Below are 27,607 nucleotides of genomic sequence, written 5' to 3' on the forward strand. Positions count from 1 at the left end.
CCTCTGTATATCTTCTTTGGTGAGATGTCTGTTAAGGTCTTTTGCCGATGTTTTAATCAGGTTGTTGTTTTTATTTTTGAGTTTTGAGAGTTCTTTGTATATTTTGGATAACAGTCTTTTATCAGATGTGTCTTTTGCAAACATTTTCTCCCAGTTTGTTGCTTGTGTTATCATTCTCTTGATGTCTTTCACAGAGCAAAAGTTGTTCATTATCTCCTAGGAGTGTTATAGTTTCGCATTTCACATTTAGGCCTATGAGCCATTTTAGGTTAATTTTTGTGAAGGGTGTAAAGTCTCTCCAGATTAATTTTTTTGGCATGTGGATGTCCAGTTGTTCCAACACCATTTGTTGAAGAGACTATCTTTGTTCCACTGTATTGCCTTTGCTCTCGTGTCAAAGATCAGTTGACTGTTATTTGTGGGGGTCTGTTTCTGGACTCTCTATTCTGTTCTGTTGATCTATTTGTTCATTCTTTCCCCAATACCACACTGTCTTGATTACCGTAGCTATATAGTCAGTCTTGAAGTTGGGTAGTGCCAATCCTGTAACTTCGGTCTTCTTTAATATTGAAGTTTTGGCTATTCTTAGTCTTTTACATCTCCATATAAACTTTAGAATCATTTTGCTGATATCTGTAAAATAAATTGCTGGGATTTTGATTGAGACTGCATTGAATCTATAGATCAAGTTGGGAAGAACTGACAACTCGACAATGTTGAGTCCTCCCATCCGTGAACATGGAACATCTCTCCATTTATTTAGTTCCTTTATTTCAGTCATCAGAGTTTGTAGTTTTCCTCATAGGGATCTTGTACATATTTTGTTAGATTTATGCTTAAGTATTTCATTTTGGTGGGGTGCTAATGTAAATAGTGTTGTGTTTTAATTTTAAATTTCACTTTTCATTGTTGCTATATAGGAAAACAGTTGACTTTTGTGTGTTAACCCTGTATCCTGCAACCTTGCTAAAATCAGTTATTAGTTCCAGGAGTTTTTTTGTTGATTCTTTCAGATTTTCTATATGGGTGATCAAGTCATCTGCAAACAAATACAAGTTTTTAGTCTTACTCCCCAATCTGTATAGTTTTTTGTTGTTGTTGTTGTTGTTTTTTGCCTTATTGCATTAGCAAGGACTTCCAGTATGGTGTTGAAAAGGAGTGGTGAGAGGGGCATCTTTTCCTTGTACGTGATCTTAGTAGGAAAGCTTTGAGTTTCTCACCATTAAGTATGATGTTAGCTGTAGGTTTTTTTGGTACATATTCTTTATAGAGTTGAGGAAATTCCCTCTATTCCAATTTACTGAGAGTTTTTATGGTGAATGGGTGTTGGATTTGTCAAATGCTTTTTCTGCACCTGTTGATGTGATCATATGATTTTTCTTTTTTAGTTTGTTGATGTTATTATGGATTACATTAATTGATTTTTAAAAATAATTTTATTTATTTATTTATTTATTTTTAATTTAATTGATTTATTTGTCTGTGTTGGGTCTTCATTGCTGCGCGCGGGCTTTCTCTAGTTGCAGTGAGCGGGGGGCTACTCTTTGTTGCGGTGCGCAGACTTCTTATTGTGGTGGCTTCTCTTGTTGCAGAGCACGGGCCCTAGGTGCACGGGCTTCAGTAGTTGTGGCATGTGGGCTCCGTAGTTGTGGCGCACAGGCTCTAGAGCACAGGCTCAGTAGTTGTGGTGCACGGACTTAGTTGCTCTGCGGCATGTGGGATCTTCCTGGACCAGGGATCGAACCCGTGTCCCCTGCGTTGGCAGATGGATTCTTAACCACTGCACCACCAGGGAAGTCCTGCATTAATTGATTTTTGAATGTTGGACCAGCCTCACATGCCTGGGATTAATCCCACTTGGTTGTGGTATATAGTTCTTTTTATACTTTTTTTGGTTTGATTTGCTAATGTTTTGTTGAGAATTTTTATATCTGTATTCATGGGAGATATTGGTCTATAGTTTTCTTGTGATGGCTTGTTTGGTTTTAGTGTCAGGGTAATGCTGGCCTCCTAGAATTAGTTTGAAGTATTCCCTTTGCTTCTATCTTCTGAAAGAGATTGTAGAGAATGGGTATGATTTCTTTCTTAAATATATGGTAGCATTCACCAGTGAACCCATCTGGGCCTGGTGTTTTCTGACTTAGAAGGTAGTTGATTATTGATTCAATCTCTTTAATAGACATAAACCTATTTAGAAGAAATAGATATAAACCTATTTAGATTATCTGTTTCTTCTTGAATATTGGCAGATTGTGTCCTTCCAAGGAATTGGTCCATTTCAAGTAGTTTATCAAATTTGTGGGCATAGAGTTGTTCATAGTATTAATTTATTATCCTTTTAATGTCCATGGGATCAGTAGTGATGTCTCCTTTTTTATTTCTGATATTAGGAATCTGTGTTTCCCCTCATTTATCTTAGCTAGCCTGGCTAGAGGCTTATCAATTTTACTAATCTTTTCAAGGAACCAACTTTTGGTTTCATTGATCTTCTCTGTTGATTTGCTGTTTTCAGTTTCATTGATTTCTGCTTTAATTCTCATGATTTCTTTTCTTCTGCTTACTTTGGATTTAAGTTGCTCTTTTTTCTCTTTCTAAGGTGGAAGCTTAGATTATTGATTTGGGGTCTTTCTTCTTTTCTAATTTATGCATTCAATGCTACAAATTTCCTTCTAAGCGTTGCTTTTGCTGCATCCAACAAACTTTGATAAGTTGTGTTTTCATTTTCATTTAGTTAAAAATATTTTAGAATTTCTCTTGAAATTTCTTCTTTGACCCGTATGTTATCTAGAAGTGTGTTGTTTGAGCTTTACATATTTTGAGATTTATCTTTCTGTTATTGATTTCTAGTTTGTTTCATTGTGGTCTGAAAACAGACATTTTGCCCACTTTTAAATTGGGTTGTTGTTTTCTAATTGTTGAATTTTTAGAGTTCTTTGTATAATTTTGATAAAGACTTTTATCAGATATGTGATTTGCAAATATTTTCTCCCAGTTGGTGGCTTGTCTTTTCATTTTCTTAATGTCTGGTGTTTTTGATTGTTACTGGTGGGAGGGTTAATTTGGTCCCTGGTATTACTTCTGCTAGGAGCAGAAATCTAGGCTATTGACTTTTATATGTTAATTTTGTATACTACTACTTTTCTGTATCTTCAAATTGTTCATTAGTTTTAGCATTGATTCTCTTTGGTTTTTCTCAAGTATATTATGCAAAATTTTGCAAATACAGTTGTAACTATTCCTTTCCAAATATTAGGTCTTCCTTCCTTCCTTCCTTCCTTCCTTCCTTCCTTCCTTCCCTCCCTCCCTCCCTCCCTCCCTCCTTCCTTCCTTCCTCTCTCTCTCCTTCCTTCCTTCCTTCCCTCCTTCCTTCCTTCTTTCCTCCTTTCTTCCCTTCTTTCTTTCTTTTGCCTGATTTCACCAGCTAATATACTAACATTGGAGTTACTAGGTACCCTTACCTTGCTTCTGCCTACACTAAGTAAGATTCTGGTTTTGGGCTTGAGAGGTGTGTGTCTGTGTGTGTATAAGATCATGTTATAGTGTTCATTAATTTCTTTTTCAGTAAGTATTTTTTTATCTGGAATAGATGTTGAATTTTGTTGAAGGTCTTTTCGGCATCCATAGAGATCATATATTTTCCCCTTAAATATGGGGATTTATACTAATAAGTTTTCAGATCTTGAACTATCTTTGCAATCTTAGAATAAACCCCACTAGGTTATCATATTTATTTTTTAATGTGATGCTGGATTCTGTTTGATAATATTGATACTTTATGGAGGATTTTTGGATTGAGATGTATTTTAGGATATTGAGATGTGTTCTGTAGCTTTCCTATATTATGTTCAAATGTCATAAGGTTTAGGTATTAATGCTATATAGTTATCTCTTCCTTAACTTCATTAATCCATTTCTGAAAATCACATGTTGTAATGGGAGTCCCATTTCCCATTATTTTAGATGGAAAAAATTGTAATGCACTATAAAAATTATAATGTATTATAATTAGTTGTACTCAAAATCCCCAACCAATTTCTTAAAACAGAACTAAAGCACAGTTAATCACAGAAAACACTTAATACATTGTTTCTTGATCACCACAGTTAAAATAGCTGTTAACAAGCAATTGCTTTGGGCACCTCCTTCAGTGAAACTTGCACTTTTCAAAAACATCCACACATGATTCTGATAGCTAACCAACTGACTTTGGAATCTTGCCTGACAGTTTTCAGTGTTTTGAGTTTTGGGGATGTATACATTTTTCCTGCATAAACAACAAAGTCAAGAAAGCCTCAACAACGTTGTAATGAGAGATACATATATTCTCCTGAGGTGTGAGTATTGTAAAAACTAAGAGGTGCTCTGTTGAGAAATTTTACCTGAGGAGATGTTCTGTAGGATGTACCTATTATTGATCCATAAAAAGAATTAGAACATTTGCTTCTTTTCCTTTTCTGGGGTAGTGTAAGTAGCATTAGGATTACTTGGTCTTTAAAGATTTGGTACAATTCCTTTGTGAAATCATCTGGGTTTGGTTTTTGTTGTTGTTGTTAGGATAATTCTTTGATAATTTATCTGTTTCTGTATGGATATTGGTCTGTTTAAACTTTCTTATCTCCTAAGATCAGTTTGGTAAACTGTAATGATCCATTTGATCTAGGTTTTCCAACTTATGTACCTAGAGCTGTGCAAAGAAGTGGCTTAAGTTTTTAAAACAATTTGCTCTGGCTCACTGTTTTTTTTCCCCCTTCTTATTTTTTATCCTGTATATTTTGTGTTTCCCCCTTATGTTCTTGATTAAATTAGTTAGAAGTTTATACATTTTGTGGATTTTTATAAAAAGAACCAGCATCTTTGTTAGTTCTACTATGGTTTTCTTTAAAAATCATTTTTTTTCCAATTTTATTTTCATTATTTCCCTCCTTCTGCCTTGTTTTACTTTGTCATTCCTTTTCTAGCTTCTTTAGTTGGAGACTTAAGTTTATTTTAGTCTTTAGTTTTTATTATATGATTATTTAAGGCTCTGAATTTTCCTCTGGTTACTAATTTAATTGTAGCCTATAGATTCTGATATTTGGTGTTTTCATTTTCACCAGATTTTAAAGGAATTACGCAATTTTGGTTTGTATTTCCCCTCAGTGTTTGTAGATTCCTTGGGATTTAGTATATAGAGAATCAAGTACTCTGCAAATGAACAGTTTTATTTTTTACTTTCTGATATGTATGCCTTTTATTTCCCTTCTTCCCTTGTGGCGCTGTGACTTCCAGTACAGTGTCGGATAGCAGTGGTGAGAACTGACATTCTTCCCTTGTTCCCATCTTGTGGGAGGAGGAAGCACTCAGTCTTTCACCATTAAGTATGATGTTAGCTGTTGTTTTGGGGTTTTTTGTTTTTTTTTTTTTTAAGATGTTCTTTATCAAGTTGAGGAAATTCCCCTCTGTCGCTTTTTTTTCTAAATTTTTATATTAAATGAGTGTTGAATTTTATCAAATTTTCTGCGTCAATTGATATGATCATGTGGTTTTTCTTCTGTAACATGGTAGTTTACACATTGATTGATTTTCAAATATTGACCTGCCTTGCATCCCTGGGATAAACTCTGCTGGTCACTGTGTATAATTATCTTTATATATTGCTGAATTCTGTTTGATAATATTTTGTTAGAGAGTTTTGCCTCTGGATTCATGAGGGATATTGCGCTACAGTTTTCTTTTTCGTACTCTTTGTCTGGTTTTGGTATCAGAATAATACTAAATTCATAAAATGAATTGGATAGTGTTTCTTATTATGTTTTTTGGAGGAGACTGTGTAGAATTGGTGTTAATTCTTTAAATCTTGGATAGAATTTGCCAATGAAACATTTCTTTTTTTGAATTTAAAAATTATCCTTAATAGGGCTATGTTATGTAATCATACTGGGTGAGTTGCATTAGTTTGTGCTTTTGAAGGAATTGGCCCATTTCCCTTAAGTTGTCAAATTTATGTGTGTATAGTTGTTTGTAGTATTCCCTTATTATCTTTCGATGTCTTCATGATCTGTAGTGACTGCCCCTGTCTCATTCTTGATATTGGTGCTTTGTGTCTTGTCTCTTTTTTGTCCGTCTTACTAGAAATTTGTTACTCTCATTGATCTTTTCAAAGAAACGCATTCTTGTTTCATTGATTTTCTCTATTTTTCTGTTTCCATTTGCATTTGATTTCTGCTCTTTATTATTTTCTTCTTTCTGTTTGCTTCGGGTTTATGTTGCTCTTTTTTAGTTTCCTGAGATGGGAGCTTAGATTAAGTCTTTTCCTCTTTTCTAATGTAAACATTTAGTGCTATAAATTTTCTTCTTAGTACTGCTTTAGCTGTGTTCCACAGATTTTGATATGTTATCTTTTCATTTTCTTTCAGTTCTGTTTTAAAAATTTCTCTTGAGACTTGCTCTTTGACTCGTGGTTTATTTAGAAATGTGTTATTTAGTTTCCAAGTGTTTGGAGATTTTCCTGTTATCTTTCTGTTTGGTGTCTAGTTTGATTATTTTGTGGTCAGTGAACACACTCTGTATGATTTCAGTTCTTTTAAATTTGTTAAGGTTTGTTTAATAGCCCAGGAGATGGCATTTCTTGGTATGTGTTCTGGGTGTGCTTGAAAGGAATATGTATACTGCTGTTGCTGGGTGGAGTATTCTGTAAGTATAAGTTAGATCCTGTTGGGTCCTGTGGAGTTCTGTGTGCATGCTGATTTTCTGTCTAGATCTATCAATTGTCGAGAAAGAGATGTTCCAGTATCCAACTATAAATGTGCTTCTTAAACCCCTATCCAGATCAAGTGTCTATTTCTTTCAGTTTTGTCTATTTTTGCTTTACATATTTTTCAGCTGTGTTGCTGAGTACATACACATTTAGAATTCTGTCTTCTTGAAAGATTGACCCTTTTATCATTGTGTAGTGTGTCCCTTATACCTGATAAATTTCTTTGCTTTGATGTCTACTTTATCTGATATAAATATACCCACCCTTGTTTTTTTAAATTAATATTTGCCTATAAGATGTATATCTTTTTCATCTTTTTACTTTTAAACTAGCTATATAGGTATATTTTAAGTTAGTTTCTTGTAGACAGCATATCGTTGGGTCATGTTTTTCGTCCACTCTGTCAGTTCTTTTTTTTTTTTTTTGCATATTTAGACAATTTATGTTTAATGTAATTATATATTATGGCTTACATCTGCTGTTTTATTTTTCCTATTGTTTATTTTTTCTATTTTTTATTTTTTATTTTTTGGCTGCACCACACAGCATATGGGATCTTAGTTCCCCAGCCAGGGATCAGACCCACGCCCCCTGCATTGGAAGCGTGGAGTCTTAACCACTGGACTGCCAGGGAAGTCCCCCTATTCTTTCTGTTTTTTATTTTTCTGGTTTCTTTTTCCTGCATTCCTGTGGGTTACTTGTTTATATTTTAGAATTCCACTTTGATTTATCTATAGTATTTTTGAGTGTATCTCTTTGTATTTTTTTTTAATGCCTCCTCTAAGTATTACATATATATAACTTGTCTCAGTTATATATATGTAATACTTAGAGGAGGCATTAAAAAAAAATACAAAGAGATACACTCAAAAATACTATAGGGTTGTCATTTACCAGTTGGAGTAAAGTATAGAAACTTTACCTCTCTTTTTCCTCTGCATGTATAAAATAATTAAATGTTTCCTCTACATATATTTAGAAGCACATCATTGTGTGTTATAATTTTTGCTTCAACTGTAAAACGTAATTCAGAAAACTCAAGAGGAGAAGGAAAGTGTGTTGTATTTTTACTCTTTCTATTGTTCTTTGTTTCTTCCTTCCTGATATTCTAATATTTCTTCTTTTATAACTTTCTGTTTGGAGGACCTTCCTTAGCCATTCTTTTAGGGTAGGTCTGAAGGTGACAAATTCTCTTAGTTTTCCTTCATCTGAGAATGTCTTGATTTTCCTTTCATTCCTGAAGGATATTTTCACTGGGTATAGAATTCTGGGTTGACAGTTCTTTTTTTTTCAGCACTTGAAAAAACGTGTGCCTCATCCTTCTGACCTCCATGGTTTCTGATGAGAAATCCACTGTCATTCGAATTGTTTTCTTCCTATAGGTAAGATGTTGTTTCTCTCTCGCTGCTTTCAAGATTTTTTCTTTGTCTTTGTATTTCAGAAGTTTGATTATGATGTATTTTGGCATGAGTTTCTTTAGGTTTATCCTGTTTGGGGTTCACTCAGCTTCTTGAATTTGTAGGTTTATGTCTTTCTGCCAATTTTGGAAAATTTTCATCCATTATGTCTTTGACTGCGTCTTCAGCTCTGCCCTCTTTCTCTTTTCTTTCCAGGACTCTGTTGACGTGAATGGTAGATCTTTTGTTATAGTCCAGAAGGTCCCTGAGGCTCTGTTTACTTTTTTCAGTCTATTTTCTCTCTGTTGTTCAGATCGAGTAATTTTTATTGTTCTGTCTTCCAGTTCGCTAATTCTTTCCTCTGTGCCCTCCATTCTGCTGTTGAGCCCATCTATTAAGTTTTTAATTTCAGTTAGTGTATTTTTCAGTTCTAAAATTTATGTTTGGTTCTTTATATCTTCTTTTTCTTTGCTGAGATTTTTTTCTCATTTGTTTCAAATGTGTTTTTAATCATCTGTTGAAGCATTTTTATGATGGGTGCTTTAAAATCATTGTCAGATAATTCTAACATCTGTATTATCTTGGTGTCTTTTCTCATTCAAATTGAGTTTTTCCTGGTTCTTGGTATGACAAGTGATTTTTGATTGAAACCTAAACATTTTGATATTATGTTATGAGCCTCTGAGTCTTATTTAAGTCTTCTGTTTTTGCTGGTCTGCTGTGACAACACACCAACAGGGGGAGGGTTGGGGAGCTGCCTCATTATTGACAAATTGGGGTGAAATACAGGTTCCTCACTTGCCCTTCATTGACACCCAGTGGGAGTGGGTTCCTTGTCCCAGCTGGGTTGAGCTGGGAATTCTAGCTCCCCGCTGGGCCTCCACTGATACCGTCTTGTCTGGGAGAGAGGGGAAGCCTTGTTACTGTTCCCTACATGGCCTGCATTGACACAGTAAGGGTTGACCTCATTACCTCTGGGTGGTGGTAAAAGTCCCGACTTTCCACTAAGATTCACTCTAGCAGATAAAGGGAAGGGGATGCCTCCTTACCTCTGGGTAAGAATCGAAGTCCAGGCTACCCATGTAATCTTTTCTGATACTGCATGCGTTGGGAGTCCTATTATTACCACAGGGTGGGTATGAAAGTTCCTGCACTCACTTGGCTCTCTCTGATACCACCTCAGTAGGGGCTTTGGATACCTCATTACAGACTGGTGAGGGTGGAGGTCTAGGCTCCCCACTTGGCCTCTGCTCATATGAGTGGAAGTAGGGCTGTGGTTTTTTTCTGTGGTGTTAGTAGAGTGGTTATTGGCTATAAATTTCCCACCTGGTTAGGCTCTACCTTTCCTGGTCCTGTCACTAGGGAGAGCTGGCCTTTAAAAATCTTTCCTGTTGGCATTCTGGGTTGCTGGTGGCTTCTCCAGCACCAAGGGTATATGAGGCATAAAAAAAAAAACCCAGAAAAAAAACCTGTTGTTGTGTTGTTCCTCAGTTTCCAAGATACCAGCAAATCTGCCTTCTTTTCTCCACCTTTCAGAATCTTCTTAGGTTGGCCTTACATATGATGTCGAGGGTTTTTAGTTGTGCTTAGAAGGATGAATGGAAGAAGGTACCTCTATTCCATCTTTTCAGAAGCTGAAGTCTTGAGTTAATTTTTATATATGGCATGAGGTAAGGGTTGAGGTTCTCATTATCCACTCCCCCACCACCATTGATGTCCATTTGTTCCATTACTGTTTGTTGAAAACGCTGTCTTTTTCCATGGAATACTTTGGTACTTTTGTCAAAAATCAATTGATAGGTGTTATTTCATTTCAGGAAAAATTTGTGGGATTACAGTTTTAAATGTTAGTTCTATTACATTGTTTTATTTTTGTTTTTCAGACATTCCAGTTATACAGATGTTAAATCTCCTTTGCCTATCTTCTGTATGGATTTCTCTCTTACCCTTCTGAAAACTCATTCTTCATTTCACTCCTAAATTCTTTTTCCCTTGCTATAATTTCAGTCATATCTATTTTCCCTTGGACTTATCTGTTGTCTCCTTGTGATTTCCAAGACAATTTTTTCTCTTTAACTTTATTTCTCAGATATTTTTGTCTTTTTTTTCAATTTCTCTCCTGTTTGGTCAGCTCTCATCTCATATCACCTAGTTGTCCATACATTTTTATTTTGAGCTTTTGAATCTGATTTGTGGTGTTTTTTCCTTATCAACAACTGTTTGTTTAATTGTATTTAATTCATGTTGGAAAGTTGTGTAACAGTTTTCCTCTGCTTTGCAGTTGTTTTTTTGCTGAGTATTTTTATTACCTGAAAGGTTTTCATCCTTACTTTCTATGTTCTTATGTAGAAGCTTTGTATGGTTGTTGGGTTCATTTTTCTGATAATGAGGAAGTATGTTACAGTCTCCTGGACCAAAAATTACACGTGATTTTGTGAAGAGTAGGGGAGGGGTTTGGGCAGCTTACTTGATTTCTAGTTCAAGAACACCTTCTTATTTAGTACAGTGAAACCCAGTTTCTTTTTCAGTGGTGCCTAGTGGGGAGTGTTTGTCTAGTTCTAATTCTGTGATAAAATCCTATCTCTGGAGGACCCTGGACCTCAGACACTTGTTTCTTCTTTCCCTACATCACTGAGCCACTGAAGTCACGTCTCTCACCGTCTTCTCCAGGTTGCCATCTCCAGTGCCTTGTACTTTCCAAGCCCCTCCTTCCAAGTCCCCAGAAGCAACACCCTGACCTGGCAGGTCTCAAACCTGTTCTCATTATTTCCCTGCTTGACGGGGGGTGGCGAGGGGTGGGGGGCTTCTCTCCTGTGGATGAATGAGTTGATGTTGTCTGTGTTCCAGCATTACTAGGACCCTCCTCACTCTCCCTTCTCCATACAATCCCTGTCTGATTCTGCAGGTCTGGGGTTTGTTTTCCCACTTACATGTAAATTCAAGTTTGTAGTTTTCTTATTTCCCATATGCTGTAGGCATGGACTGTGGATGATTTTATCACCTCTCCTTATCAACCACATGGGTTATGGAGCACGTAGGGAGAAATCTGAGTGTGGGTGACTGCTGTTGTCTATGGGAGCCAGCCTCTTATCTTTTTAGTTTCCGCTGGATTTGTAGTTATGGCCACATTACATTTTTAATTTCCTTCCTTCCTTCTCTTCTTCTTTCCGTCCTTCCCTCCCTCCCTCCCTCCCTTCTTCCTTCCCTTGATAAACCCTTTTTTTCCCCCTAAAGTTCTGTCCATCTTAATAGGCTACTGAAGTCTCAACTTTGGCCTTCTTGAGCTTCTCTATCATATCTTTTTCTGTTTCATTAGTTCTTTTATTTTTTGGCTGCGTTGGGTCTTCAATGCTGCAGACGGGCTTTCTCTAGTTGCAGCAAGTGGGGGCTACTCTTTGTTGTGGTGTGTGGGCTTCCCATTGCGGTAGCTTCTCTTGTTGCGGAGCATGGGCTCTGGGTGCGCGGGCTTCAGTAGTCGCAGCACACTGGCTCAGTAGTTGCAGCACGTGGGTTCAGTAGTTTTGGTGCGCGGGCTCTAGGGCGAGTGGGCTTCAGTAGTTGTGGCACGCAGGCACAGTAGTTGTGGCTCAAGGGCTCTAGAGTGCAGGCTCAGTAGTTGTGGTGCACGGGCTTAGTTGCTCTGTGGCATATGGGATCTTCCCAGACCAGGGATCAAACCCGTGTCCCCTGCGTTGGCAGGCAGATTCTTAACCACTGTGCCACCAGGGAAGTCCTTATGTTCTTATTTATTGTTTCTTTTCTTCTGCTTTCTTTTTTATTTATTTATTTATTTATTTATTTTTAGCTGTGTTGGGTCTTCGTTTCTGTGCAAGGGCTTTCTCTAGTTGTGGCGAGCGGGGGCCACTCTTCATCACGGTGCGCGGGCCTCTCACTATCGCGGCCTCTCTTTGTTGCGGAGCACAGGCTCCAGCCGCGCAGGCTCAGTAGTTGTGGCTCACGGGCCCAGTCACTCCGCGGCATGTGGGATCTTCCCAGACCAGGGCTCGAACCCGTGTCCCCTGCATTGGCAGGCAGATTCTCAACCACTGCGCCACCAGGGAAGCCCCCTCTTCTGCTTTCTTATTGTAATCTCTTTCCCCATTTATTAGTTGAATACTCAGCTCTGACACAAGCCTTTCTACTTTGCCTAGGGTGTTTAAGGCTTTAACGTTGACTCTAAGAATTATTTTAGTTTTATGTTACAAGTTATGAAATGTCATATTTTTTAGTTCTAAATCTTTTTCCAGGTTTCATTATGATTTACTATTTGATCCATTAGTTATTCATAAGTACAATTTTGAATTTCCAAATGGCAAAGTTTTCTTTATTGGTTTAAAAATTTTTTTCCTGTTGATTTCTTTTTTTTTTTTTCTTGTATTTTATCACCCCTTGTATTTCAGATCATCCATTTGGCTTTTTTTCCCTTCTGCATGAAGAACATCTTTTCTAATTTATTTTAGTGAGGTTTGATGGTGGTAAATTCTCTCAATTTGCCTGAAAAATCTTTTTGCCATTGTTTGTGACAGTAGTTTCAATTTGTATGGAATTCTAGTTGGTTCCTTATTTCCTCTCTGTGTTTTGAGACTATTCCACTGTCTTCTGCCTCCTGCTGTTTCTGTAGAGAAGCTAATCATTAGTCCAAATGCTTCCATTGTGTGGCTCTCTCTTCTCTCTATGGCTGCTTACATAAAAACCTTTTTATTATGGAAAATCGAAACAGTGTAAGTAGAGACACAAGTATAATGAACCCCTATTTGCTGCCATTCACCCTCAAAGCAATTATTCACATTTTGCCAATCATGTTTCACTTTTTTTTTCCTTTTAATCACTTTAGGTATAACTGTGTCTGTAAGCATCTCTAACAATTAAGGATTTAACAACCACAATAGCATTATTACACCTAGCAAAGTTGATAATAATTTCTTAGTATTATCTAATACCTATCCCAAGTTCAAATTTTACCAGTTATCTCAAAAATAACTTTTTACTATTGATCTGTTTGAATCAGGATCCAAACAAGGTTTGCTCATTTGACTTAGCTTAATCTGTTTACATCTGTTTTACTCTGTGACTATTTTCTGCATGCCATTTATTTGTTGAAGAAACTGTAAACCGTTCTGGATTGGGTTGATTGCATCATGGTGTCATTTAACACATTTCTCTGTCCTCAGTATCTCCTGTTAACTGATATTTAGATCCTAAAACAGGCCGTCTGAACCTTGGCGCTATTGAAATTTTGTTGGTGGTGGCTGTCTTGTGCGTTTTAAGATGTTTAGCGGCATCCCTGACCTTTCCCCTCTAGATGCCAGTAGTACCCTGTAGTTGTGACAACCAAAAAAAAAAAAAAAAAAAAAAAGTCTCCAGACGTTGCCAGGTATCCCGAGGAGGCAAAATCACCCTTGTTTGTGAACCGCAGATCTTGACTGTGATCAGGTTAAAACTCTTTGGGGAAGCTTCCTAGGTGGCTGGCTGTGTGCTTCATCTCACGTTCCATCCGGAGCCACATACCATCTAGTGTTTTCCTTTGGGCAGTGTTAAGATTGCTCGGTGGGTAGAGCCCTATCCGTCCACTGTAAAGTTCTCCACCAACCTTTCCCCTAGTGATCTAGTAGGCACTGATGATGGTCACCCAGATCTGTGATTTTATTTGGCATTGCACAGTTGTGAATTTATAATTCTATCATGCTCTCTGCATTAATTATTCTGACATTTTCTATAAGGAAGAACTTCCCTCATCAACTCTTTGGTTACCCTGAAATACAGTTTGTATTTGTATTAGCAAGATACACGCTTAATTCCGTCCCTTTACATATGAGTTTTCAAAATAGCGAGTTGGTACACTAGGAACTCCGAATACAGTCATCGAGAGCTTTAACAAAATTATTGTTATGAATCTTTGGATTTTAACGTGTTTGGTGTGTTTCAGTCCTTTGGACTCACTCTTAGTTCTGATGCTCAAATTGTCCTGTCTCTGGATAGTGGGAGCCCCTTAAAGTTGGCTTTTTTACCTTCTCACAGCCTGTTGTCTTTGACAGCTTTCTGCTTTCATCTGTGACAAAACGTTCCAGGATCATTGTGTACCTTTCCTGCCCAGACCTGGAATCGGCCATTTCTCCAAGGAGACCTGTGTCCTGGACACCTGCTGTTTTTCCAGATCTCCCTTCCCTTCCTTCAGGGTCCTTTTGCCTCCAGTGGCCTCACCTTCAGCTCCTCTTTGGAGGGCTGCCCTTGACCACTAGAGGTGCTTCCCAACACGTGGGGGATGGAAGGTGGAAGTCCCTGAGGGTTGACGCCCCCAGGTGGCCCTCACCAGGCACAGGAGTGCGGGAGGTGAAAGCCCAGCCCTCTGGCTTCAGGTCTGACAACTCTGAGGCTTGGGTCAGACCCCAGGGTCCCCCGAAGGAGCAGCTGACGCTGTCGCAGGACTTTATCTGAAGCCGCCCCCTCTTTTGGCCCCCTTCTCTGCCCTGGTCTGCCTTCTTGCTCCCTTCCAGTTCCTTCTGGGAGTCCGTCCTTAGTCAGCCACTTGCACATGGACCCTCATCTCATGGTCTGTTTCTGTAGAACCTGATCTGAGAGGCTGTGGTTCCTTTGGTGAGAAATGTTATTATTTACCAATATGGTCATTGCTACTAGATTTTTACTGCTTTCAGGCTTTTTAGGACTTTTTTTTTTCTTTTTAAAAAAGAAGAATATACCATGTATTCTTTTGGCGTTTGTAATTCAAATGTAAGATTATAGGATTTTTACCTAACTACTTAGATTTTATATTTGTATTTCTTTTCTGTTACCCTGAAAAATTTGTATTTTTGTCTTTTTTTTTTTAGAGCAGTTTTAGTTTCAAAGTAAAATTAAATGGAAAGCACAGAGACTTGCTGTACACTCCCTGTCCCTGCACCGTCAGCCTCCCCCACCCAGTGGTACATTAGTTACGGTCAGTGAGCCTCCATGAACCGCCGTTGTCGCCCAAAGTCCAAGGTTTACAGTAGGGCTCACTCTTGCTGTTGTACCTTTTAAGGGTTTGGACAAATGTATAATGACCTGTGTCATTATAGTATCATACAGAGTAGTTTCACTGCCCCAAATTCCTTCTTTTGTCTTTTTACTTATTCTGTTTTTTAAATAGTATTGTTTAAAAAAATTGTATTTAAAAATTTTTTGCCCCTACCATGTAGAAATGCAAGCAATTTTTGTCCTTCAGTTTTGTGTCCAGCCAGAGTTGCCAAACAGACTCTCTTACTCTAAATAATTTTTCTGCTGTTTTCTATGTAGACACATTTATACTGCCTATGATATATAATTTTTGACCCATGAACTATTTAACGTCTGTTTTTCAATTTCCAATTGTAAAATTTAAATCTTAATTAATCTTTTGGTTTCTGATTATTGCCTTAAATTGCAACTTAATTGTACTGTGATTAGAGGACATGACCGGCTTGAGGGTCTTCTTTGAGACGAGAGATTTACGACTGCTTTATGGCTTAGCATATGGTCAACTTTTGTAAATGTTTTATGTATGCTTAAGAGGACTATGTTTTCTCTAATTTGGGGAACACTCGGCTTCTTACATTTGTCTGCTAAATCAAGTTTGTTAGTTGTGTTGCTGAATATTCTATATATTCACTAATATTTTGCCACACTGACCCATCGATAATTAAGAGAGGTGCATTGAAATCTCTTTCTGTAGATCTGTCAGCTCTTGCTTTGTGTGTGTGTGTGTGTGTGTGTGTGTGTGTATGTTTTTTTTTAAGTTTCTATATTTAATGCAGTTATTTTGAATAGTTTGAAACATGCAGTTCAGTATAGGAAACATTCTAACAGATGACCAAGTACTATTGTGTATGTTTCTAAAATAGTAACTATGTGTTTCTGATTCTCTTTTGTTAGGCTTTTTCTTTTATTTATTCTTTTTTTCAAAAAAAAGCTTATGTTAAAATATATGTGTTTGCTTTCTATGTTTTAAGCCACTTTATGTATATTTAAAATTGCTGTGTCTTAGTGGAGCTGAACTTTTTGTCATCTTCTGCTGACACGCTTTAACTCTAATAATGATTTTTTCTTATATTGTAATTTTCTGATGTGAATATATACCTGAGTTTTGTTTTATTTTGTTTTTTTAATGAACATTTGCCAAGTGTATCTTTTCCCATCTTTTGACTTCCAGCCTTGATGTGGCCTCGATTTTAGGCTTGTCTCTTGGAAACTAACAGTTATATGTATAACGGTATTTTAAAAAATTCCATCTGGGTGATCTGTGTCAGTCAGTAACCAGGTTCCGTCTGCTTGTATGTATTGTGATTATTAGTTTACTTGGACTTGTGACATTTGTTCCATTTTTCCTATTTTTTTCCTCCTTTCCTTCCTTTTTAGTATTGAATAATTGGTTGTTTATTTGCTTTCGTGTCACATTTTTCCCTCTATATTAGTTTATAAACTATGAATTATTTTGGTTTTTTTTTTAAAGTGGTTATCCTTATAATTCTATCATGCATGCATAACAAAATCTATAGTTATTTTATTAAGTTCTAAGACCTTAGAACAGCAGCTGCGATCACATTTCCCCCAACTTCCTTGTTAGCATCCAGCATTTTAGTCCTTTTCTCCCCCACAAAATAGATATTACTATTGTTCTGACTTTGTAGGCGTTCAGGATGAACCCTCCCCAGAATGTGTCACTTTTGCGTGAGGATTATTTTGAGCTAAGGGCAGTCGAGTCCCTGTGGGTTCAAGAGAAGCAACTGCCCCTCCCTTAACTACCTAGAAAAATTTAAATTGGGGATTTTTCCCAGGAAAGAGTTATTACCAGAGATAAGTGTTATCTAAGTGGCCCCCATCTGTTTGGCAGGGCAAGCATCTAATTACCAAAAACCTGCCCTTTTTTATATTGTCCTATGAATGACGCTCCTGTCCTTGGAAGCCCCAGGCTCCTATCCCATTCCTTAGCTTAAGGTGGTGTATATACCTCATTTTACCCTTCTGTCTGAACCTCTCACGTATGTGTGGTTCCGGTATGTACGAAGTTAAATTTGATTTTCTCCTGTTAATCTCACGTCAGTTTAATTCTTAGACCAGTCAGAAGAACGTAGGAATGTAGAGGAAAAGCTTCTTCCTTCCTAACAACTTTATAGAGACTGTGTTTATTTACTGATAGATTTACCAATTTCTTACATTGCAGACCTTCCTTTAATATCATTTTCTATCTTCCTGAAGTACAGACCTTCCTGCTATAACATTATGTATGCATTTCTGAAAATGCGATGCATTGAAAATAATAGGCCTTGTAGAAAAAGTATGGTTAAGAGCGAATTATTCAAGATATGCAACTCTTTAACCAGAACACTAACAAAAACAAGAACAATCCGAGTGCAAAATGATAGCGAAGTTAAATCTCTGTTTGCATTTGCACCCAGTATCAAGTTCTTCAGCCCCGCATCCTCCTCGAGGCCCTTTGCTTCTGGCAGAGACCAGCCTTGCCTTGCTCTTGTGCAGCAGTGACTGGAGGGGAATTAATCGGGACCAACAGAGGGACTCACTTCTATGCCCTGCTCTCCTCTCTGGGATTTTGCCCCTCATTCCCAGACACTGTGTCATCCTCAAGCTCCAGTCTTTTACTCCTCCTCCCAGTAGGCGTGTTGCTTTCTGCTTCTAAAAATGGGAAAATGGCCCCATGTGCACAGGGGTCGCCTCGTGCCTCCTTTCTCCCAAGGATTGTAGCTTCTCAGGTTCTGTCCGTGTCAGCTGGTTCCCTGTGCCTTTAAACAGTTATGTATTTTTTTCAGCTTTTATAGTTGTTTTTAGTAGGAGGGTGAGTCCTTTTTAAGCCTCTCTGTCATAGGCCATGGAAATGCTGGGTCAATTTTATAGACTTCTATTGCTTGTTCATTTTTTAAAGACTCATTTTTTTTTTATTTCTTTACATATTTATGTTTAGTTCTTTTATAGTCCTCATCTAAAGGTACTTATATCTGAAGTCCATTGGGGGTTATATATATATATTACTTGTTTCTGCTGTCTTTCACCCACCTTGTATGGGGATGATGTTTGTTTTCTGGTCCTTGTATGTTTGCTGATGTTTTTTGTTTTGGGTTCATATATGACTGACCGTAATCCACCCTTTCTGAAGTGGGCTTTGTTTGATAATCAAGCCCTACAGAAAAAGAATTGTTTGGTTGCTTTTTCAGTTCTCCCAAGGATGGTACCTAGCTATAGGAGAGAAATTCTTTGTACATGGTGGATGCCTTGGGACATTAGGCTTAAGTTCTCTTCAAGTTGGAAATGACTGCCTTGGCCGGTGGGGATTCTGTGGGCCAGATGAGGGCCGTTCTTGTCCGAGGACTCAGCTGTGCTTCCCTGGAAGCCCCGCGCACCGCCCGCCTGCTCTCCCTTCAGTCCCCTGGAGGGAGCAGTTCAATGTGGTGCCTCACCCCAGCTTTGGTCGGTAATGTCCCCACAGTGTAATTCCTCCATTCAGCCTCAGTTTCTTAATCTGCAAACTGGAGGTAATAATACGTGCCAGTAAGTGCCGCTGTGAGAATAAAGCACCTGGACCAGGCCGGCACATGTTGTTTTCAGTGAAGTTCTGTTCCTTTCTTTATCCACCCCCCTCCCCCATATCTGGCCATCTGGCTGATTGTCTTCTGTTTCAATGACTTAATTTTTGTTACTGTCTAGTCTTTTTTTATTTTTATTTTTAAACAGCTTCCAACAGGATATTTTCTTAGTCTGTTGTAGTTCTCGTTTTGATCCTCTCCCTCTATTCCTGGTCTGTTTTGACTTAATTGATGATTTCTGCTGTTGTTGTAGTAGTAAGTCTATTTCAGGAGAAATATTTCCATCCAGGCTCTGGCATCTTTGTTCCACTTCTTTTGAGCAGAAAAATTCTTCATTCAGTGTATATTGGTTCCTTTTTCCCAGTTTACTTGTCCTTGGGTTTGCTTAATTGTTATTGTGGAAGAGTCTGAAAAGCTGTGGTTTTAAAATAATAAATGTTTCTTAATTTAAAAGTTACACATGCTCATCACAGAAAAAAAAATTTTAGTGTTAAAAGTATAGTGAAGAGAATTAAGATCATTATCAGAAAGCCTTTCGGAGATCACCACAGTTACTGTTATTTTGGTGTTATTTCTCTCCCTGTATATGTTATTTTTCATAGTTGAGCCCATCTGGGATATACAAGTGTGTAGCCTGTCTTTTTTTTTTTTTTTTTTTTAACTTACCTTATCATAAGCTTCTTCTTTAAAGCTTATGATAAGTCATTTAAACTATTTGTATGCATTTTTAAAAAATTATTATTTATTTATTTATTTTTATTTATTTATTTGGCTGTGTTGGGTCTTCGTTTCTGTGCAAGGGCTTCCTCTAGTTGCGGCAAGCAGGGGCCACTCTTCATTGCGGTGCGCGGGCCTCTCACTATCGTGGCCTCGCTTGTTGCGGAGCACAGGCTCCAGACGCGCAGGCTCAGTAGTTGTGGCACACGGGCCTAGTTGCTCCGCGGCATGTGGGATCTTCCCAGACCAGGGCTCGAACCCGTGTCCCCTGCATTAGCAGGCAAATTCTCAACCACTGCACCACCAGGGAAGCCCTGTATGCATTTTTAGTATTCATAGTATGATGCTTCCTGTAAGTATTGCACACTTAGTCGATCTCCTATGGTTATACTTTTCATAGATTTTGTTATTGTAAAAGAACTTATATAAAAAACACCTTTGTGAATACAGATGTTTGTGTGCATGCTTGATTTCCTTAGGAGATAATTTTGTACAAATTAAATCAATAGACAGAATTTTTTACTTTAAATAAGTTTGCCCGGTTGCTTTCTTAGAAGATGCTATAGTTTATGCCTTCAGCCGGGAATTGAATGGTGCCGGGTGGTGGCAGCTGACAGTCTAGGAAGCATCGTAGCTGCTGTGGCTCAGGCTGGTTTCACGGTCAGGTCAAGGCTGTTTTCTCTGGCCCGGCTGTTCCCTGCAGGACTTCAGAGTGGCCAGCAGCCAGGGGAGAAGCTTAGAGCCTTCGTCTTCACACATGCTGGAGGGAACCTCCCTCATTTCTGCCTTTATGCTTCTTCCAAGAAGTAAAAGTGAGGTGGACAGTGGGCATTGGCTCCAAGTCACTGCACTGTCCTCCCTGGCGTCCCTGGGGTCTCAGGAACTGTTACCCGCAAGAATGGAAAGGTACATTAGGATAGTTAAAAATGAAACACTGTTGAGAGAAACATACTATGCAGAACAGCAAAATCTACTTAAAAACAGTGGTCACAGCCGTGTTAACCTGGGGACTTTGATTTGTGGGTGCCGAGTGGAGGAGGGGGTGCTGATAGCGCAGAGGATGGGCCTTAGGGAAGGGGGGGGATGAAGAGCGAGGGACAAGGGCCAAGCGGGTGTGTGGGCGACGGCAGTGCCCGCGTCCGCCCTGGGCCAGTGTCCTCTGCGGGCCCTGTGCGCGGGTCAGGCCTGACCAGCAGGTTCAGGAGAGCGGCTTCAGGCCAGGCCGGCCCCTCTCCTCGCTGCCCTGTTGGCCCTGCCCCCAACCCCTGCAGCGACCGCGGGAGCTCTCACCAGGCAGCCCAGGATGCGTTCTCTCGAGGGGTGAGCCCTGAACTGGGGTGGGGGAACCTACTGGCCTTGGTCTCTGGGGCTGAAGGCGGCTTTGGTGTTCTTAGAACATCTAGATTTGTGGCCCCTAGGGAAGCAGAGAAGTCCACAGCCAGGGACGCCCGCCAGGCTTGGCGCTGCTCCCCCAGCGACCCTGGTGAAGGGAGAGGTGAGGAAGGGTCTCGGGATCTCTGCGGCAGACGGCCCAGATCCTCAGCGCCGGCACGGCCCTGCCACTGTTCGCCTCAGTGGCGGCCTGACGGTGATCGGAGGGGTCTCATGCGAAGCTGTGTTCTTAGCCGCACGCCCTTCCCCGGGTGGGTCCACGAAGACCTGTGGGGTTGGAGCTGGGAGAGTGCCTGTCGCCCCGGGGCGAGACCTGCGTGATGTGGGTTTATGAGCCACACCCCTGACTTGGTGGCCTCGTGTCCTTGCAGGTGGTAACGTGGACCTGGAAGGCCAAGCAGAAGGGAAGAAGGAGGTGGAAGCTGATGATGTGATGAGGAGCGGCCCCCGGCCCATCGTGCCTTACAGCTCCATGTTCTGCTTAAGCCCCACCAACCTGTGAGTCTTGTCACCAGCCCGTGCCCTGTGCTGTCCTCTTGTCCGTGGCCCATGATCCACGTGTACACGCCACCAGCGTGTGCTAGACGCGACCTGCCCCTTTACGTGTGTTAATATCCTGATTGATCACCACAGCATCCCACAAAGCACACACTACTGTCACCTCACTTTGCAGATGAAGACACGAAGCCACAGGGAAGGCCGGTGTCCAGACACACAGCCCGTCCATCTCGGTGGCGGAGCTGGGATTTGAACCCAGACCGTTGGTCCCAGGGCCTTGTTCTTAACCCGCACTGCAGCCTTAGTTCACCTCTGCACACACACACCCAGTTTACATCCATCGTGCATATGTGCTGCCCTCCGTCCACCTTCCATCAGGTGGTGCGTCACAGTCACCCATGTGTCTGTCCACGTTTTCTCCCCTCTGTTTACGCCACCATGAGTCTCATCCACTCATCAGTCCACCTGCCTTCATTAGCTCAACCAATATTCATGTACCAGGCAGCGTTCTAGGTGCTGGGAATATGCGGTCATGAGCAGAACGGACAAGGGCCCCGTCCGTTCTTAAACTTACAAGCGAGTGGAGAGGCAGACAGCAGACAGGACGTTAGGGAGGGGACATGAGATGGTTCATGGAGGGAAGGGCTAAGAAGAAGCACAAAGCGGGGACTGGAGATGTGGACGGTGGGGCCTGCTGACATGAAGTGGGATTGGAACCGAGACGTGGCGGGGGTCGTGGGAGCCCACCAGGCAGAGACGCAGGTAGAGCAAAGGCGGAACCACACCACCCAGGGGGGCAGCGCAGCAGGGTCTGAGGAGCTCGTGCTCTGTCCTTTACCCACGTGTCCAGCCAGCCCTTCTGCCCTGGGCATCCAGCAGTCTTTCCACCAGTCCCCGTCGTCCATCCTCCCCACGTTCCTCCTTTCAGCATACGTCTGTGGGGAGCTTGCTCTGCTAGGGGCTTGGAGTAAGATGGCGGTAGAGACGGATAAGGCCTCGGCCTCCAGCACCGACCGGGTGGTGTCCGTCAAATGAGTACAACGTGGACGGTAAAGCAGGGAGGTCTGGTGTCTTGGAGCAGGTGGGGAGAGTCAGGGGAGCCTTCCTGGAGGAGGTGAGAGATCTCAGGTGAAACCTGAAGGGTAAAGAGTTAAGATGAAGAGGGAGGAACCAGTATTCTTGGAGGGCGGAGAGAACTTAGAGTGGTCCAGAAGTGAAAGACATCAGGCTCAGAATAGCCAACAACAGTTGGATGGAAAAGCGCAGAGGTAGACAGCGCTGTTGTGTGTTCTGTGGAGAAGTAGAAGTGACACCGAGAGCCCTAAGAAGCTTGAGAGGTTGTAAACAGTTGGGGGTGAGTGGTGACTTGGTTAGACTGCACTTCAGCAGAGCCCTTTGGTGGGAAGACTGGAGACGAGACAGGGAGACCGTTTAGTAGGTGGCCGCGGTTTTCAGATGGTGATTTGATGAGGATAGTCAGAGTGGAGAGGTTTGGGAGTGAAATGCTTGGGGAGAAATTTTGGAGGCAGAATCTGCAGGATTTGATGGCAAATTAGATGTGGAAGCGGATGGAAATGTGAAGGATGACAGCCAGGGTTTCTGCTTGACGGCTGTGGGCCCGGCCAGGCTGGGGGGTGGTGAGCACAGACCCTGTGGAGCCCGGGGCAGCTGGCAGGTGGCACATGGCTGGGGGACTTGGGGGTCTGAGCGAGGGTGGAAACTCAGCCACAAGATGGACCAGCAGCTGTTGATCAGAAGGAAGGGGGCTGGGATGGAAGAGGGCCCGAGATGGAGCGTCGTGGAAGTGGAAGGAAAAGCGTCTCAATTAGGAGGGAGAAGTGCCAGCAGGTCTCTCGGGGGCCTGGGAAGGGCAGCTCCGGGGAGTGTGCGGGCTGGAGCTGGACACTGGTGGTCGGGATGAGGAGGAAACAGGCATAAAGTCCAGTCCCTTCCAGGGACAGAGAGACGTGGGTGTCCTTGGGAACACTCTGCGTTGGCGAGAGGAGCAGGTTGGACGGGCTGGGGGGCAGCGGTTGGGCCAGCAGAGGCAGGAGGGGGGCCCCCGTGAGCACGTCCCTCGAGGTGGCAGGAGCGACGTCTGCCTCGTGCGCTCGTCCCCCAGGATCGGCTTCACTCTCCCCCTGCGGGGCCTTTGCTGGCCTCCTGGTCACTGTCTCCTGCTGAGTCGTAGTGTGTGTCAACACCTGAGCATCTCCTGTTGCTTTACGTTTACTGGTGTCTCGTTCGCCACTGTGTCCCAGCCCAGCATGTGCCTGAACAGAGCAGAATAGTGGTGAGTGGAGGCGGGCAGGGGCACACACGCAGCTCTGGTGGCTCCGACGGGGGCACCGCGCCCAGCACTGGGGCTCGAGAGGCGCCTGCTCTCCACGGGACTGTTGGTGCTCGGCCTCTTCCCCCGCCACAGCAGAGCCGGAAGCCCGTCCAGGGCACGGCAGCCCCACAGCAGGTAGACGAGCAGGCCTGGCTGGGCCCCAGTGGAACTTTATGTAGCGAACGGGCCAGACCAACTAGGCCTGCAAGCCGTGGCGGGCTGGCCCTGCCCAGGGTTTATGCAGCCTTTCCGCCACCTACCCTCCCAGGAATCTGGTGCCCACCAGTCACCTGGCCGCTCTCTCCCGACCACAGGGACACTTCCCAGAACTCAGCCCTTCCTACGGGGAGGGGCCAGCCCAGCCCTCCGTGGGCCTTCGGTGACCCGTGCTTTGCCTTCCAGGCTCCGCCGCTTCTGCCATTACATCGTGACCATGCGGTACTTCGAGATGGTCATTCTCGTGGTCATCGCCCTAAGCAGCATTGCCCTGGCCGCTGAGGATCCCGTGCAGACAGACTCGCCCAGGAACAACGTGAGTGCTGCCACTGGGCTGTGGAGGCTCTGGGGACACAGAAGAGTGGCGACGTGCCCGGGACGGGAGGGAGGGCTGCCGCTGCAGGGGTGTGCTCCCACAGGGACACTGGCCTCCCCTCCCCTCCCCAGACCCTGCCCACAGGCCCCAGGCCAACGGGTGGTCTGTTCAAGCTCCTGCCCCCGCTCGAGCTTCTGGCCTCGCCTTTGAGAAAAGCCTTTCCTTTTGGTTCCAGGTGCTGAAGTACATGGACTACATCTTCACAGGCGTCTTCACCTTTGAGATGGTGATAAAGGTGAGATGTGTGGTTGCCCTGGTGACCACAGGGCTTTGCTCATCCCCCTCGTGACTGAGATGAAGGCACGTGGCAAGTGTGCCCGGGGCGTGCACACACGTGTGGTGACATGAGGGCACATGAGCCCTCAGGTAGAGGTTGTGTCTTGTGGAGACACAAGGCCACGTTTGTTAAGGATTCGCCACAGCATCACGTCAGCCTTCGGAGAGCTCGCAAGCGCTGGCCCTGGTCCCCACTACCTGCTCATGGAGACCCTTCTCGCTGAGGGGACAGGCTTTCCTTACTGTGCGGTGTGAGCCCAGCCCATGCAGGGTGGTCTCAGCAGAGGGGGGAGGCCGGGACCTCGGCTGGAGGAAGGAGAGCAGGGACAGGGCGGTGGCCTCAAGGGCCGAAGATCACGGCAGGTGGGTGTAGAGGACTCACTAGTGTTTGATCCTAGATGGAGAATGACCGTGTTGTTGTGACCTTTATTCCTTCTCTAGGTGTTGCCAAGTGGCCTGTGCTTTCCACACAAGTGCGCGGGCAGCGCAGCTGGTGGGGGTGGGGGGTGCCCACGTGCTGACTCAGGGTGGCTTCTGTGTACACAAGCACTCGCTTCAATTCTCTCCCAAATTCCTGGGGGAGGTGTTACCATTTCATTTTATGAACGAGGACACGGAGGCCCAGAGACATTAAGGTGCCGCTGCAGGAGGTGCAGAATCCAGCAGCTCTTCCTCTCGCCGCACGGGGCTGGCACTCCGAGGGTCTGGCAGGCGGCGTGCTCCGGGCAGCGTGTGCCTGCAGCCCAGCGATGGAGGAGAGACTCATTCAGGCTCCACAGGAGCTGGGGGCCGGGCAGGATCTCGGCCAGTCATGACCATGCAGGGTCGTGGGGTCAAAGGCATGGAGATCCAAACACCCCTTGAGGCTCTAAGAGGCCATTACCTGAGCTGTGTCCGCTCCCCTGACAGGGCGTGACCTGAGCCGTGACCCCTCCCCTGACAGGGCGTGACCTGAGCTGTGACCCCTCCCCTGACAGGGCGTGACCTGAGCTGTGACCCCTCCCCTGACAGGGCGTGACCTGAGCTGTGACCCCTCCCCTGGCAGGATGTGACCTGAGCTGTGACCCCTCCCCTGACAGGACTTGACCTGAGCCGTGACCCCTTCCCTGACAGGATGTGACCTGAGCCGTGTCCCCTTTCACAATAGGCATGATCAGGGCTGTGTCCCCTCCCCTGATGGGACGTGACATGAAGAGGCACCCTTCCCGTAACCACGTCTCTGGGCTCTGGCTCTGCCTTTCTTTTCTGAAATATTCTGCTCATTAAAGTGTGTTGTTCCCCTAAAGATGATCGATTTGGGACTGCTGCTGCACCCTGGCGCGTACTTCCGGGACCTCTGGAATATTCTGGACTTCATTGTGGTCAGTGGGGCCCTGGTGGCGTTTGCCTTCTCGTAAGTACCCAGGTCTGCTCTGACTCTTGCTGGACTGCAGTCCCCAGAGCCGTGATGAGTGTGGGGGGTGAAGGAGGAAGGGGCCCAGTGGCCTCCATGGCGGTCTGTCGTCGGTCCCTCTGTGCCTGGGGCTGGGCTGTGGGGCTGGGAGGACCTCAAGGCTCGTTTGTCCCTGACACACCCCATGGCTCTGAAGTTGGATAGGCAGGCCTCTGCTTGTGGTGTCTGCCTCTCGGGTCCTTCAGGAAACTTTTCGTGCCCTAACGCAGCTGCCCTGCTTGGTCAGCCAGTGTGGGCGGGCGCAGCTGGGGGTCTCTGCCATTTTCTGTGGCTCCCTGGTGAGCGGCGCTCAGCCCTGTTGTGGCTGGGCCTGGATTGGCTCCCTCAGACCCTATGCGGTGGCGGGCGTGAGGGCAGGCGTTGGGTGCTCGGGTGCAGCAGGGGGGAGGTCTGGGGCAGGTGGTGGGGGGAGATCCAGAGATAAGTAAGACCCTCGATGGACGCGGATACGGAGGGACGGGGTCACCTCTGAGCCCACGGGGAGGCCTCCTCTCTGACTCTCTTCTCTTTGTCTCCTGTTGCTGGCCTCTCGGTAGGAGCTTCATGGGGTAATGCCTTCCCTCTGTCCCCACATCACAGCGCGCCGCGACCCCTCGTGGGCCGTTTCATCACCACGCCTCACCTCCGCTCATTCCCCTCCACCCTCTGGGCTGCATGCTGCCCGGAGCCACGTCCCCAGGGCCACATGTCCCCGCCTCACCTCGGGGGGCCGGGTTGGGGGCTGGAGCTGGGCGTGGCCCCCCCTTTGGTGAGCAGGGAATGCTGACTGAGTGCTGGAGGCTGGGTGCCTGGGCCCGGAGGGCAGTGCCCGCTCTGGGTGGGAGCTGCGTGACCGTGGCTGCCAGGATGTTGGCTCTCTGAGGCACTTTCCCGCGTGTCTCCTCTGGAAACAGGGCTTTTTTGCTCTTTCCTTTCCACAACGCCTCCCTGAAATGCCCAGCATCTCCGACCCTCTATTGTCATAAAACAAAATTCAACTGAGTAAATCTGAAGGTCTAATTGGGTTTATTCAGTGATTCATGAAACAGGCAGTATCCCGTCTAGTAAGTAGAAAGGCTGTACGCGATGGAAGCTGTACAAAATTGAAGGCCTTTATAGAAAGGGAGCCAGGGAAGGTTATTAACAAAAGAAAAGAAAGGATTGTTTCAGGCAAGGTTACCTCACTGGTGCTGACCAGGGAGGTCCAGAAATTCCGTTCCTGGGAAAGGCTGAAACTGCAATTCAGTCCTGGTTCGCTGTCCTGGGGGCGAGTGGCTCCACTCTGGACCTGTTGTTTCTTTTTATTTTTCCTTCTTCTCCTTTTTCTTCCTTTTCCTCTTTCTCCTCTCCCTCCCTCTCCCCCTCCTCTTTTTTTTTTTTTTTTTTTTTTTTAACAATTCTCCCCTTCTGATCAAACTGTCAGCCCAACTGAGAGATGTGATCAAAATTTTAGGTGTGTCGACTAAAAAAACATTCACAACCTAGAAGTTGAGAGTTTCGTTTTATTTGGCGGACAAAACTGAGGACTTAAGCCCGGGACGCAGCGTCTCAGACAACTCTGAGGGCGGCCCCAAAGAGGCGGGGGGGGGGGGGGGGCGGGGGGCGGGATGTACAGGAGTTTTCGCAACAGAGCCCAGGTAGTCGTAATGTCAAGAGATTACTGTTAACTAAAGAAAACCAGGCAT

General features: G+C 43.6%; 1 protein-coding gene across 2 annotated transcripts in view; it reads left to right on the forward strand.

The window, feature by feature from the left end:
- CACNA1B (calcium voltage-gated channel subunit alpha1 B) overlaps positions 1-27,607 on the forward strand; it is a 184,193-nt gene that overhangs the window by 107,502 nt on the left and 49,084 nt on the right. For both annotated transcript variants that reach the window (XM_059926165.1, XM_059926166.1), the window contains exons 21-24: positions 21,164-21,290; positions 24,025-24,154; positions 24,390-24,449; positions 25,777-25,883. In XM_059926165.1, the coding sequence (XP_059782148.1) occupies positions 21,164-21,290; positions 24,025-24,154; positions 24,390-24,449; positions 25,777-25,883 (424 nt within the window). The remainder of the gene's footprint in view (positions 1-21,163; positions 21,291-24,024; positions 24,155-24,389; positions 24,450-25,776; positions 25,884-27,607) is intronic.

This window comes from Balaenoptera ricei, chromosome 6 (assembly GCF_028023285.1).
Source record: "Balaenoptera ricei isolate mBalRic1 chromosome 6, mBalRic1.hap2, whole genome shotgun sequence".
Taxonomy (NCBI): domain Eukaryota; kingdom Metazoa; phylum Chordata; class Mammalia; order Artiodactyla; family Balaenopteridae; genus Balaenoptera; species Balaenoptera ricei.